General features: G+C 50.7%; 4 protein-coding genes across 4 annotated transcripts; 3 read left to right on the top strand and 1 right to left on the bottom strand.

Annotated features, from left to right (window-relative positions):
• Positions 1-929: 929 nt before the first annotated feature.
• TRIVIDRAFT_216000 (uncharacterized protein) lies at positions 930-1729 on the top strand (the record flags this gene model as incomplete). The annotated part of the gene is made up of 1 exon (XM_014101065.1): positions 930-1729. The coding sequence occupies one exon, from the start codon at positions 1149-1151 to the stop codon at positions 1473-1475; it is 327 nt and encodes a 108-aa protein (XP_013956540.1).
• Positions 1730-3544: 1815 nt separating this feature from the next.
• Positions 3545-4735, top strand: TRIVIDRAFT_126156 (uncharacterized protein; the record flags this gene model as incomplete). Its single annotated transcript, XM_014101064.1, has 1 exon — positions 3545-4735. A coding segment is annotated over one exon (1191 nt), but the record flags the coding sequence as incomplete, so codon positions are not given.
• A 3033-nt stretch (positions 4736-7768) lies between these two features.
• TRIVIDRAFT_17045 (uncharacterized protein) lies at positions 7769-8650 on the top strand (the record flags this gene model as incomplete). The annotated part of the gene is made up of 1 exon (XM_014100873.1): positions 7769-8650. A coding segment is annotated over one exon (882 nt), but the record flags the coding sequence as incomplete, so codon positions are not given.
• Positions 8651-12735: 4085 nt separating this feature from the next.
• On the bottom strand, positions 12736-14397 carry TRIVIDRAFT_29255 (uncharacterized protein; the record flags this gene model as incomplete). Its single annotated transcript, XM_014101063.1, has 3 exons — positions 12736-13806; positions 13976-14035; positions 14284-14397. The coding sequence occupies 3 exons, from the start codon at positions 14395-14397 to the stop codon at positions 12736-12738; spliced, it is 1245 nt and encodes a 414-aa protein (XP_013956538.1).
• Between the last annotated feature and the right edge of the window lie 980 nt (positions 14398-15377).

The raw sequence follows: 15377 nt of genomic DNA, 5'->3' as shown, positions 1-15377 counted from the left end.
ATAAGGTAGGTCCTACCTTGGGTATCGAGGGGATTCTTCAAGTTCAATCTGGGTTATTTTCCACAATAGTTCTTATTTTATGCACCAAAAGTTCCTTTTTCAAGACTCTTTGATCTACTGCCAGTACGATTTACTGCAAAAATAATGATTGCAAAGAACAGAGGTCGCAGAACTGGAAATGACGAGGGATGACAAGCTCTAAGATGAAGGTGGGCTGCAAGTGCAGCTACATTGAGAGAACAACATCATTGATGGGCACAGGGTTTACCATCAAAAGGAGGGGAAAGGCCCAGCACCAGGCGTGAGACGAAGCAACCCGGCTGGAAGACCAAATCCATCGAGATGCTCACGGAACGAGATGATACGAACCGGAATGCGTTGGTATACACCGGCGTCCAATTCCCACCCTGTGCGTGGTGATAGGCTGCTGATGCCGGAGCCTTTGAACCGAACAGATGATCTATCATACCCTCCCTACAAGGCAAATACTCCGGGCCAGCTCTGTTTACACCCAAAGAATCATGTCATTCTGATTCAATTCACATAATACAGATGGGGTCATGGTTGCAATGGAAGGGAGAGTCTGAGTATACTCCTTGTTGCAAACGTAAGTTCATTTAACCACAGTGGCCTAGCTTGCTCCCACACACGGCTTACAAACATCCAGACAAACATGAAAAACGCCACTCGTTATAATTTTAGCAGAATGAGAAGAAGCGAGTCCTTCCAGAGCAGAGTACGTAGCCTGGTGCGAATGGTCAACTGAGACAGGCCGGGGTTGGAAGTGGTGACTACAAGCACTAGTACGCCACCGAGAAGCAAACAAGGCGGCATACGACAGGGGTTGTGAACTCCAAGGAATTGCGAAAAGCGCCTCGTCGAGGCAAGGAAAAGCAGACATCGGCGTTTCACACAGACGCAAAAGTACACAGACTAGCATCTAGCTACCACTGTATGCGACGGCATTTTGGGGGATTCAACTCTCCCTGCAGCGCGTGGTTTTCGTGCCCTTGACCGAGCCGTCTGTCTGGCCTATTCCAACTCTTATCACAAAAGCTTTGCATAGAAATGCATGAATACGGTGGAGATGAGCTCGGGGTCATCACACATGGATGGGGATTTTCAGCCAGCCGCAGGCAGGGCGGTGAATGCAAAACCCCAGCGGCACCAATACAAGATGCTGCTCGATGCTGATTTCTGCCCCCTTGGATGCAACCGAGCTGCTCGTGAGATGCGCCCTGCTTCATTCAGAACGACGGGCAGCATTACACGTGTCCGGAGAATCACGAATTGCCCCGGAGCCAGTCAGAGCTTTGCTGAGCTCGCAGCCTGATTTGCCGGAACCCCTCAGAGAGTGCATTATGCAGCTCCAATTCTTCCCAGCCACACATCGTACCATTATGAGCGGGCGAGACAAAATAAGAAAAGAAACATCAGCTGCCAAAGGACCGACCAAAGGACCGACCAGGATTTGAGACCGGCGAGGCAACCGAATGCCTCGTCCGGGGACCCTCCCCCATCACCCACTTCCAGCCAGGCTCGGGACGAGATCCCCGGCATTAGTAGTTGGCTTGCCCTCCGACCTATGTTCGCGAGCAGCACACCTTTCGTCTTGTTTTAGCGGGAGAGGGTCTCATGCTTGTTCTTCCCATTTGGTACTAGGTGTGTTTTTGAGCGAGCCATCCGGTGGAGGCACTTTAATGCCGGGAATCTCTTAAGTTTTTTTTTTCGGCCGATCGTCTCGCGGGCAGATCAGTGGGTACACCAAGTTACTGTACTTGCTAGGGGGAGCTACCCGCGAAGTTAATATTCACTTCAGGAGATGCTATACACGACACTGGCAGTGAGATGGGGAGGTGGCGGCACGTATAGCCTCCAGCGGCTACCAATCGAGCCCAAACAAGCATATGGTTGGCTGTATCACCCAGGGGAGGAATCGCATGCAACCAAGGCCTGTGGGATGGTAGTTGGACGGCTATATTCCATTGCTTGCTTGGTGCGTGGTACTAATCAAGTATGGGGTCTGGGGGATGGTGGTGTGCATCTAAGGGGAACCGCAGCCACTAGAACTCGCCCAAGTAGTGCTCCGCCAAGGCCGCATAAATCTCCTAAGACATGGCACGGCATGGCATCTCTTGCTGGCATACAAGGTACGTCAAATGTCTTTCAGTCAAGGAGCCTCGCAGTCGCTGATCTCGGGCTTTGAATGTGCCGACCCAGGCTAGTGCGGCTCCATGTCCACCCCGGTGAAAAGACGACCTGAAAGTGTGGTAGGACAGCATGCCTGGTGCGAGATGAACATGGAGTGCGGAGCACACCTACCTGCGAGTACATGCTGATACACGCAGAGATATCTGGAGTGTGCCATTACCTGTCCATGCAAGACAGGCCTTGTCTGCTCCATGTTGGGGTGTCCTATCTATGCAAGCTGCACCTCACGCAGAAGTCCAGTTCTAGACCCCCTGCTCCGAATTCCTACGAGTACAGCGCGCTGTATGATACGCGTCAGCAAGCGTGAGGGGAAAGAGAAAGAGGGAAGCATTTAGCTCAGTCCTCGCAGGTATACATGTTGAGGATGACCCAAGTTGGGACAGGGTACCACGACTTACTTTTTTGACAACCGGGCGTTACAAGGGGCCCTTGCCATCAAGCAGGTATCACACAGACACACCCCACGATTTGGGAGTCATCTTAGTAAGAGTGTGGCCGAAGATAGATACAGTACGAACAAGAGAGGGATGACTCGGCAAAGACTCGTGAAGCGAGCTTTTGAGAGACAGACTGAGGTCCGGAACGCGAGGGGAAGACCTAGACCACCCTCGCATGCTGATCGTTTCAGCTGGATTGCCAAGGCAGCTCCATGTGATTTGTGCCACGTCAATCTTCCTGTGACAATGGGACTGGTGGCGTACATTAATTAAATGCATGGCCGAGACGGAAGCCAGCCAATGTGTACTTGGTTCATACACAGTGACAGAACTCCGTGGACCTGGATTCGTACTTAAAGGGCAGGGGTTCGTTCCTTTTTTGATACCCAGCTTCATCCTTCAGGAACTTCAAGGTTTCATCGTTACACTATTGCACGCATCACGCATCACGCATCACGCTTTCCAACCCATCGAGACTCTTTTGTGTCACTCACATTACAACCAAAGCCCATTCTACAACCTCGTCCTTAGCTCGCAAAGGACCATACAAGTATTTCATATCAAAAATGTCTTCCTCCAGCAGCCTCCCCCTTACCCCCGTCACCAGCGTCGAGTCGGTCCACTCCCCCTTCGATGAGATCATCCCAACGGCAGATCAGGCAGCCTCTGCCTTCGAGATTAGCGAAATGCTTTGGCTGGACCTCGTCAAGAAAGCTGCCTTAATGTCATTCAATTGCGACACGGTCACCCTGGCTAGCCTGGCCAAGTACGGGCCAAAGCTCCCCGACGAATTGGAGGGGGCCACCGAGCTTGCTGGATATGCCAACTGGCAAAGAGAAGAGGAGGAGCCCGAATCGGCCGTCTCCATTGCGATACGCGCCATTCGCCATGGCTTGAAACGACGATGGGACCTGATGAAGATCAAGGCCACAATCTGCGAGATATCGAAGCACAGCGGCTTCAAATTTACGGATAGCGAATCTAATGGCCTCATTTTTTTGTTCCTTGCTTGGGCCTATATCCTCAGCGCATTCTTGCTTGAGCAGCAGCACATTCCCCTGGCCTATACAGACGCATATAAGCAGTGGGGCAATGGAACTTATGAAGGCGGTGCCTTCTTCATTGACCTTGGAGACGCCAGTGATGAAGAATATCGCTGGTGGTCAGCCCTTGTTCATCCTGGCCAAGGATGGAGGGCTGCTTATTCTTCACAGCCGGTGTGGGCTGTAACGCTTGGGGACCAGTTCAAGTTTATCATCCTAAACGAACGCAACGTGTTACCGTCGTCCAATGTCAATCCTCCCTCCAGCCGGGAGGCACTTGCATACCTTGCTCGGTTTTGTGCCAGGTTCAATCTGGAGAGCCAAGTCTCACTTGGACTCGCAATGGCACTGACCATTCCACTTCACGATAATATGTCATCGAAGATACAAATACCAGAACCATACCTTACCAAGAAAAAGGTCGTGTCTGCGTCCTCGTCCATCATTGACCAGGAGTTCCGCAACCTGTCTTACTACATGGTTCTTAGCTCCAACCCTTCTTTCATTGCCTCGGCCCTTTGGTCTGTCTTTTGGGAGCCTGAAATTGACTGCAACTTGGCCAGCCCCTGGTGCAACGCAATCATTGATACCATTAAACCTTTGATTGACGGCCATAAGCTTGAGACGCTGGGCCACGTGCTTGCCCAGCGGAGGCCTGGCGTGGCCGCTTTGTGGTATGGCCTGGTTGCCTGTGGTGCCACAGATATCATCTCATCCATCATTCCCTACCTTGAGACTTTGCACACTGCCCTGCCAGTAAGACATGTTCCAGAAGTTTCCGTCTGGACTGACACTCCTCAGTCGTTTATGGATCTTACTGGATCTGGCCCTTATTTGCAAGGGAATCAGGTCTCCCGCGAGGACTTGTGGCGGCTTCGACACGAGAACTGGAATGCATGGAACGGTGGTGTTCACTTCCGTCACCCACCAAACACTCCATTCCGCCCCTTTGGCTCCATTGACGCCGAAGAGGTAGAGGTCGCCGTGCGCCCGCACCTAGAGTGCCCGAGACATGAGTGGATATACTCGGGCTTCACTTGGACCCTCGATAATGGAATTGAATTGACCCACGAGCCGCGTGTATTGACTACCTCGTGGGCTCGGTTTGAGGCCGAGTCACACATCAACCTGCCCCCGGCCCGCACGGGTGAGCCAGATTTCAGCATGGATTACACGGCATCTAAGCAGGCTACCGGCGACATCTTCCGGTGGGCCGCCACGGAGATGGAGGAGACTGGCAGGCACATCTACACTCACCCGTGGGTCAACGTAGAGGCGCATCTTACTATGGTTGAGCAGGCAAAGCGCCGACCGAGAGGAGTGGTGCGTGTGTCGAATATGGATAGAGTCAAAGAATGGGTTGTTAGTAGCGGTGAGTAAACCCCGTTATTTCAGCGTCCTACGATGTTTTGTTGATCATGGCTGACCCGTTGTCTACTGTTTAGAAGGGGATGATGGAGAAATGGCTGGCGTCAATGAGGGGCAGAAGCTTGCCCAAGGTTGACGATGCTGCTACTGATTTCTTTCTTTCTTTTTCTTTTTTTTTTTTTTTTTTCCCTTTCTTTATTATAGATAGTAATGATCAAAGAAGACCAGCGGCATGGCATCCAGATTGATAGAAAAGCCAGCCGACTACGCGATTTGGGTTTCTTGGGGTAGATTTCTTGGGCAACCGGCAGGGCTGGGACATGAGAACTTGGGTATGGGTATTGGGACACGGGAACTGGGAAAAAAGGCCTGTTGGCAAGTGTGTATTTCGTAATTCTTGGCGACTACTAGTCCGCTCATTAATCAGTCCAGTTGCTTAATCCATTGGTTGTGAAAGTGACACATGCGAGTCTTGCATAAGTCCAGGTGCAGGAAGAGTGCTGTAAGAGACTTGCACTGTATCCAAAAGGGGAAATCCAAAGCGAAAGAGAGCCTGCGCAAGCCAGTAAAAATGAGGCCTAGAGTGAGGAAAGAGACAACAAGCAAACACGACCGACATATAATACCACAAACCCCAGCCGGTAGTGCATCTCAAACGATGGCCTGGATGCTTCGTCTAGGGCAGCGGAAGAGGATCAGATTGGCTCCACGCGCGAGAGAGCGGGGCGCATGAGACTACTGTACTCGTACTGTAGCAGCGTTCCAAGGCTCTGCGCTGTGCTTTCTTAGCGCTCTTTTCTTTTATTAGCCCTGGATTTACTCGTACAAGTACTGACACGACGGGAGCTTTAGCCGTGCCGTCCTGTGAGCGCAGCTGGGCATCACTACAGCACGGCACAGCACAGCACAGCACAGACAGGGACTGAGCAAATGATTGGCGCACAAACCCGGACGACTGCACCCATAAGCGCAGCGATCAACCAGCTTTGCAGGGCGGCCTGGATTCCTTTATTCATGCGCTCTTCTTGGGTTTACGAGCGGTCCATCTCTTTCTCTTAACACCGCTTGGCGAGGTACCCGAGCGGGCAAAGCCAGGACCTTTACTGCTCCGTACGGGTACCTCTAGACTATACCCTTGCTACAGTGTTACTCCGCTGAGGGGCAGGCTAATGCAGGTCGCCTATTTGCAGCCTCATGTGCCCGCCTTGTCCTTGTGATGGAGGCAAGCTTGGGATTGAGGTGGCTGCCTTGTTAGCTGCCGCACGCCCCCCAGCCTCGAAGCAAGGGAGAACTAAATCAGGCGCGATCGCATGTAGGGGAGTGTCTTCTCAGTTGCATGCCAGAATCGGAGCCTCTTGATTCGATGCTCTTGCTGCACATGCGCAAATATTAGTACCTGGTGTCGCGACTGTGCGGTACCTCTACTGATAAATGATACCTGGTACTGAGACGGAACACGGAGTGGATCCCCGGCGCGGCAAATGCCCAGATCCCGGCCCCACCCACTCCCAAGACCCAATCAGTGCCGGAAGCTGTGTCTCTTGCCCCCAATCCAGCCGCCTCCTCGCATCAATCCTTCCTCTCCAGCTGCACCTGTCTTGGCCGACTTTTCACATTGCTTTTTACCAAGTACCTGGTACCTGGTATTTCTAGGGAGACCAGCTATGAGACGGTAGGTACTGGTACGAGTACTTCCTGCTGGTGAGGAGGTGCGGAGCCTGCATGTTGGACGTGTTCAGTGCGCGAGGCTCGGGAAAGAGACAAATGTCACAATGCAGGAAAACCAAGGAAAGAGTCGATCGGTTGGTGGCATTAGGGCTCCCTCTGCTGTTTCTTCTTCTTCTTCTCCCTTCCCTTCCACCTCCAGACCTTGTTTCTGTCGTCTACCTACTTAGTGCAATCAAGTTGACCCAATCTGCCCTTTTTAACCAGCGTCGCCCGTCTTTTCCATCATCAAACAACTCTCTTATCAGGATTCGTTTTTCTAGATAAACTTACTTTGCTCATAAAATTTCTGCCTTTTAATCGGCCTATTCATCCATCTCTTTTACAATGGAATCTGCGCAGTTTCAGCAGCAAGCGTCTCAGCAAGACCAGCTTCTTGCCGGCCCTTCTCACCAGCCTCCGCTGTCTCCGATCGAGGAAGAGGCTGTGGCTGGGCTCTCACGTATGAACAAGCGAGTTCGTGAGAGTCCAGTCATCATTGACGACAACTCCAACGAGGAGCGTATCGTGAAACGTCGGCAGACTCTGGATTCTCGTGACGGTGCTGAAGCAGCTGTCGAACCACCTGCAGACGCGGCTGCTCAGATGACTGTTGAGAATGAATCTGCTGGGACAACTCCTGTGATGCCTACTCAAGAGTTTGATGAGCAGACAGAGGAGTTGTCCAATGAGGAGACTACTCAGGCCATTGTTAATGCGGCCAATGAGGCCGGCGATCGTGAAACCGCCCATCGAAGGCGGGTGCTGGCTGCCTATGTTGAGCGAAATAACACTCGGGAAGCAAGCTATGACGGTGCAAGCACTTGGAATAGTAGCCTTCGGGATCCAAGTGCTCGAGGGGCAAGCAATGGCAACCCAAGCACTCGCCACACGAGTCCTCAGCCAGACGCCGAGCCTGTTTGGAGAGAATTGCTCGACAGAGATTCGCCGGAGCGTCCCACATACCTATACCCCGTCTCCGAAGCCGATAGCGACTGCTATGCACTACCCAAGTCCATGTGGCCCATGGAGCACAAAACTGACCCATTCCGAGATCCTTCATGGGAACATGAATTCCAGCGGTTTGGAACATTTGTGCATGAGCATCCACAGGGCCTATGCCCGGAAAGCAAGGCTCTCTGTAAAGAGTTGCTTGAAAGTAAACAGCCGCTTCCCGAAAATTCCCTGTTTGAGGATAATCTTATCGGCGCAACGTGCGAGATGCTGCGTCATCGAAACGAGACGATGGTATTCCGCGACGTCACTCCTCTGGTTGCCCCGTCGGCTGAGCTCCTTGCTTTGCGCGGTGAAACCCATACAGGGTTGATGCATGAATCCACAAACGAAATATGGTCGCACTCTCAGCCGATTCTTCGCATCCAACCTCAACCCACCTTTGCAGTTGGGTTCCGAGGGGCGGCTTTTACACCGGAGCAATATCACAAGGTTTACACGCTCTTCGAGGACCGGTGCACGGACGACTCATCTCCGGTCGCGGGCACACCTTGGATGTTCTTCCCGTTTTTCTCATGTGAGATCGGGTCTCTCTCAATGGCCCAGCGCCAGAACACACACAACATGACCATTGGCATGCATGCTGTTGTCGAGCTCTTCCGCGGCGTCAATCGGGAAGCTGAACTGGACCGCCAAGTCTTGGCCTTTTCCATTGCCCACAGCCATCGCGAGGCGCAGATTGTTGCACACTACCCAGTCATTCTCGGGGAGGACACGACCTACTTCCAGAAGGTCCTCCATTCGTTTGAATTTGCCGATCCTGGCTGCGCCGACAGGTGGGCTGCGTACCGCTTTACCAGAAACCTTTATGACAGTTGGATGCCGATCCATTACAGACGGATCTGCTCTGCCATCGATGATATTCCTCAGCAGGCCGCCTAGATAAGCACTGGGTATGGCCAGGCCTATTAACAAGGAATTTAGAATCACCTGGGGAAGTTTATCCTACACAAAATTTACCTTGGAGCTATGAGAATGTCAGTGAGTTTTTGGGATCATATTTGCAAGGGCATTAGCTCTGGAGTACTCATCATATGTTTTTATTTTTCCTTCTTTTCGTTCTCTATGTGCCATTTGCCTCTACGGCTCTTTTTCTTATTCCTGTACTTAGTTTTCATCATCTTGGATTTGGATCATCACCTTGGATTTGGATCACGATACTTATTTTCAGATTGGACATTGGTTGTGCTGCTGCTCGTTCTTTTTTGGGTTTTATGTTGGATTCCATAGCTCGGTACCAATCTACATACACGGAGATTGAAATACATGTGGCCACTACGGTAGTATTACTCTAGACACACTTCATAGTAGGCAGTATATCATATAGGAATGGGAGTCAAATCTTGTATTTTCCCCAATATGAACATTATTATAAGTCCGTCTTCTCTTATTTTAGCCTTGTATATAAGTCGTAAGACTTATAAAAAAAAAACACTCTGCTGTACTTGGAAACTGATGTCCATCTTCAATCATCTTCCCAGGCAGATTGATTCTACGACCCGTTGCAACACATATTGGGTTTTCATGTCAAGATTCAGCGTCTAAGAATAGCGGTAGACGGCATCTATCGGCTTTACGGCATATACTACGCTCTTGGAACACTCTACATGCCTCCTCACAGAGTTGAAGAGCTCATCTTCATGTCGTATTTCCTGGGGATGCGCAACTATCCCAACTTCTGGATACGCAGACACCCACTCCAGGCGTGCCGATACTCATGTCCTTTTAACTGCCCCCAAGCAATCGTGCGGATCGAGCTCTATCTGCCCGAGAGTCCAGGCTAGCGTTTCTCTTATACTTGGGCTCTCATACGACACCAAATATGCAGGGCAACCATTTCACTCACATGTCGACCACTAGGTGCGAGTGAACAATTCACGAGAGGGCGCCAAGTGGGCTCTCTGATCTCGTTTCTTGGAGGTGGGAGGAGAGTCTAGAATCTCGGGTTCCGGCTTTTGCTTTTTTTTTTTTCGATGGGATGGAGCTGGACGAGGAACTTGCATGAGAAGATCCTGGTTCCTTTTTTTTTATCCCCTACACCGCCTCGATGGAGTTGGCGGCACAAGAGACATTTTTTGTCTTGGCTGGAATTGCGTGGCGCTCTCAGCAGATGAATTTACAGGTACAAGGACGAAAAAATCAGGCTGAGACGCTCGCGAGGCTTTGACCGGGGTCTCCCAAGTACAGATACACACGGACACACACACACATACGATACACCCCGTTCCCAGCCTGGCCATTGGGTATCAATCAAATCAGCCGCACAAGGGTCTTTGCCCTTCTTACTGGGGACATCCCATGTAAGTAAATCCACCCAGGAGCCCCGTGATTTTTGTTTCTTTTTCCTTGTTTGCCTTTTTGTTTTATGTTTTTCTTTTCTTTTTTTTGCTCCTCAGGAGGCAATCTCGGGATACAACCCTAGATTCGTATCCGAGATGGTTGCACTCGGGGGAGCTAGAGCATGAGTAGCAGCAGCCTGAATGTGGATGTATTGTCTTGACTGGGGGGGTGGGCCGCTTCTCGAGATGGTTGTGCGAATAGACGAACCGGAGCCTGTGAAGTAGAGCCGAAGGATCCAGGCTTCATGCACACTGCAGCCTTTTTATCACACCGAGATTGTGGATTGCCCTCAGAGAGCTGTGGAGAAGGAGGCTGTGTATGTATGTGAGCACATGTAGGAGAGTCAATAAAACCAGCTCGGTTGCAGCTGGCGGAGATTGCACTGTGTTGGTGACTGACTTGGTTTACGGCATTGAAAAGGCCTGGCTCTGGAGTGTTGGGGGGGCGTGTTGGGAGGGTTAGCCAATCAGGGTGGTGTTTTGACATCTTACTGTTGTTGGCCCTTGGTATGAGTAGAGCTGGAATCATACATTACGTTGGTGATGGTCTGTATGACGAAGAGTGTAGTCAGGTCCATCATGTACGTTGTGTAATGGTATCGTGTGTAGTACATGGGCATTGCGGCATCAACGATTAATGTTTTGTTATACTGGCCACGGTGGTGTAAATTATGTCTGCGATGATACTCTGATGCCAATAATCCAGCTACTAATGCAATTTAACATAAAACTATATGAACCCAATGTCTCTGTGTAGATGCGGAGAGGTAGAGGGCATGCTTGAGCGGTGCGTTGAGCATCACAATTCATTGCGTGAATAACAGAATCACAATTAAATAATGAATTGATTCAACTCATCGCACAAAAACTACTATACCGCTAAAATAATCCACTTCACTATTCAGTTTAATGCGCAGGGGATTGGCAAGGCTGGCGTGCTAGTTTTGAGCCTACCCTTGAGCCACTCGACAATAAAAACTGAACAGACATGTCTTTCAAGTTCTTGTAATTTTTGAAATATAGACTGTGAATGTAGAGTTGCTTTTAGCAAGACGAAACATTAACTATCTCTCTATAGGTGTGACAACACGGAGGTGTTCAAGTGGTCTTAAACATGAAAATACCGCAATATAAGAACAGAAAGCTGCAGCTACAGAACCAGGACGACAAGTAGAGGGAAGGTAATGTCCATTCAATGTAAGCTATGGTTAAGTGCATGGTTATTATAATAAGACTTGAACTGCTTCTTCTTCACAGAATCTTACAATCTACTGTTCAACTGAACTTGAACAGCGGTTTTGGTGGTCCGCCTAAAGAAGGTAACAATGAGTTACTCCTGAAGAAAGAAAAACTTGATACAGAGAAGAGAAAGTTGATGAGAATAAAAAAGCTATATATACACGTATACACAAGTTCTTTCATCATAAGCAGCCTCATATGTGATGTTCACTTTCACCATCGAGCCAGGCTTTGCCGAGTTCATCTCTCCGGCGATTCTGTAATCTCGACTCCAATTTACCGTACTCTTTACTATACACGCAAAGATTGAGAGGGAGGCACCAACAGTGGATTAATTTTGGAGAATCGGGCACAAAACATATCGCCCAAGCCGTTGTCCAAAGACTCCATCCCGAAACATTGTAAGCATACTAAAGTCAGAGGACGAAGAGTTTGTCGGCTGCAGTGCGAAGCTGTTTAGCCCTGGAATTCAGAGTCGAGCGAGTCGGTCATTATTCATCGGTTGATAGCAAATTACTAGTAAAAAGTTAACCTATTAAAAGCTGGTTGATCATCTGAGAATATCTGTTCCTTGATATCTGAAACAGCCGCCACCAAAAGCAAGTTACCGCCACTCTATCTTCAATTTTGACAACTTCTACTCCGCACCTTCCAAATAGAGCCCATGTTTATTATCTGGAAAGGATCATTTCCTAGGGATTATAAATTTAGGAATGTAAATAGCGTGGTTACTTCAAAGGGCTAGATGTGCAAAGGTTGGTGTAGTTGCTGCACAGTGAGGAGGTGAACTTCTTTTCTCTCTTGATATCACGGCTTCCGAAGGATTTGAACCCTTTTGGTATCTTTTCCATTGTTTATATTTTACTATGGCCACATGTCAGGAAACGCTATACATGACGAATAATAATCGGGTTGTACTACTGTCCGTCTCTACCTCGACATGTCACATGCCTTCCAATATTACCTCTGTGAAGCGCATCCTACAGTAACAGTAACGTCAATTTAAAATAGCAGGCATTTAACCAAACACCTCGTAACGAAACGGAGCACACCAATTGTTCCACAAGCCGTGCACCCGGAACGTTCCGATCGGGATCGAATCTGTGGGGATATCTGGGGTAAGCGGGTCTTCATCTGGAGTATCACAAGCCACGACAGTTCACCCTCGTCTGCTCATTAAGGGACGAATCCCCCAAGGCCCTCAAAGCCTTATTTGCTATTTGTCTAGCTGCATCTATACCCACACTGCCATGTGCTATCGGAAACAAAAGGAGAAAAAAAGAAGCACTAATCGAAACAAAGCAAGTCCCTAACCATCGGCGGCCATCGTTTTATGCCACACGTCCTCGGAGCCCATCTATCAAACCATTATCATACAAATTACTGGGTCTCTCCAACGACTTTTCGGATAGCCTGAGCCACATGGTCAATGTTGTTGGTATTTAGCCCGGCCATGCTGATTCGGCCGTTCTTGGTCATGTAAATGTGATACTCCTCGCGGAGCTTCAAGACTTGGGGTTCTGTTAGACCGGTAAAGCTGAACATGCCAATCTGATCTGTGATGTGGTTCCAGGTCCCTGGCGTCTCCAGCTCCTCAAGCTTGGATCGTAGAGCTTTGCGCATGTCGATGATGCGGCCAGACATGGTCTTCAAGTTCTCCTCCCACTCGGCAAAGAGCTGGGCATCATTCAGGACGGTGCTAGCGATTCTGGCGCCGTACAAGGGAGGGTTGGAAATCTCTGATCGCTGAAGAATGGCTAGCTGAGATGCAATGCGGGTGATTGTGGTAGTGGCGTCAGCAGCAGGAGCAGCCACGACATGGAAGCAGCCAGCTCGCTCTCCGTAAAGACCAAAGTTCTTGGCGAAACTCTGGGCAACTACGAGCTCGAAGCCTTGCTCGACAAAGTAACGCACAGCGCTGGCATCTCGAGCAAGGTCACCGGAGGCAAAGCCCTGGTAGGCGCAGTCAAAGAAGGGGAAGTGCTTCTTCTCTCGGATAATTACGGCCAACTGCTTCCACTGATCAAGCGTTGGGTCGACGCCAGTTGGGTTGTGGGCGCAGGGGTGGAGAAGGATGATGGAGCCTTCGGGAGCCGCTGAAATGGCGGCCGTCATGCCATCAAAGTCCAATCCCCTGGTCTCCTTGTTGAAGTAAGGGTACTGAGCGACCTTGATGCCGACATTGGCAAAGATCTGGTGGTGGTTTGCCCATGTGGGATTTGACACATAGACGGTCTGGCTGCCCTTGTAGAACTTGGCGAGGAACAGAGCTCCCAGATGAACGGCACCGGTTCCCGAGATGGTCTGCACAGACGTAGTGCGGCGCTCCGCGATGGCGGGCGAATCGGCACCGAGCATCAGCTCCGCAGCCTTGCTGGTGAAGCTCTCGATACCGGCGATCGGGGCATACTCGTGGTTCAACTCGGGGTTGTTTCGGAGAATCTCATCAGCCTGTTATATGAAGCAGTGGGTCAGCGATGCTGTGATGTACGAGGAGCTGGGCCAATAATTGGTGCGCCAATTGAGCTTATTATTGGCATCACAAGCTAGCTAGCAAGCGACGCATTCACAGCGCCGAGCTCTCCAGATTGGGGAGGTAGTAAAAAAGAAGACTCCGTACCTTTTTCACGACGGGAAGAACCCAGGGCTTCGCATTGTTATCTCGGTAGGCGCCGATTCCCTGTGAGTGAAGGAAAATATCAGTTACTCAATCCATATCCATTAGACACGGTATCTATTAGTCAAGCGTTGGGATATTTGTGGGCTCGCCGCCTCCGACGTCGCAACTGTGATGCATTGCGCCAGAGTCCAGTCACGGCTGCAGGGGAAACGAGGGGGAACGAGGGGGAACAATGGGGACACAAGCGGTTGAATGTGAACCCAGAGGAAAGAAAATCATCATCAGCAAACGTAGAGCTTGCGACATACCAGGTCGACCTTTAGCGGGCTGGTGTCAGCCTTGTAGGCGCGGGCCAGGCCAAAGAGGGGATCCTCGGGCGCCTGGGGCACCGTTTCTGCCGGGAAGCTGGTGGTGGAAGCCATTGCGGGAGAGATGTGGCTCGCAATGTTGTTGATGCGGGCGAGGGGGGCGGACGAGGTTGATTGAGAAGGAGAGGGCGATGATGATGGAGGAGCCATGGTGGGATGTGATGGTGGGATGTCGTTCTGTAAATACTAAATGCAGTGGGCTTGCGCCGGAGCTGTAATCCCTATACCAATACGGAGTACGGAGGACCGAGTACCAAGCCCGTAATACCTAATAGTACTGCAGACAGTCCAGTGGTCTGATGGTGGGGTTTGGCGGCTAAATCCGCGGGGAAAGGACTGCGGCCTAGGCTGTCGCTGCGCCCTGGAGAGGCCCTGGAGCACCCGCTATGCGCTATTCGCCGCCTGAGAGGCCCGCCTATGCACGTCACCAGACCTAGACCTCAGTCGAGCCTGTCGAGGGCCACGAGATCCAATGCGTGCTGCACGGAGGCCCAGAAAGCTGGAGACGACGGGACTGGGAGCTGATGACTGGAGCTCCTATTCGTTATCAGGGGCGTTGCTCCCCTGGGCTGTATGATAGGGCAGGCAGCTGAGCTCAATAGGTACCTATCGACAAGTGGCGAGTAGTCGTAACTCGGCCGCTACCAGCTATCTCGACGTACTCGTAGGTACAGTAGTATCGATGGGGATCCTTTGGGCAGTGATGCAGTCAGCCAATCTATTCTGTTTCTGCCTAGCTACCAGCCCATGCCATGTTACTGTCTCGAAACGCTGAATCCGGCGCAACGGAGCGGCTGATGGGAAGCAGTGGACTGTTGCTGTGCGGTCGCAGACACTCATACCTTGATGCTGGACGGAGCTAGTATTGAAAACGGCCAAACGGTCAAAAGGCTCGGACCAGAGTGACGACACAATACTCCGTTCTAAGTCGGTAAAAGAAAGAAAACAGCTGTCACTTGTAACCAAAGAGTCATACAGTACGTACGAGTATCGTATTAGGACTTGCATTCATGCATACCGGGGCAGTCCCGCCG

This window comes from Trichoderma virens (genome assembly GCF_000170995.1).
Source record: "Trichoderma virens Gv29-8 chromosome Unknown TRIVIscaffold_6, whole genome shotgun sequence".
NCBI lineage: Eukaryota > Fungi > Ascomycota > Sordariomycetes > Hypocreales > Hypocreaceae > Trichoderma > Trichoderma virens.
This window is presented reverse-complemented; position numbering and strand designations above follow the sequence as displayed.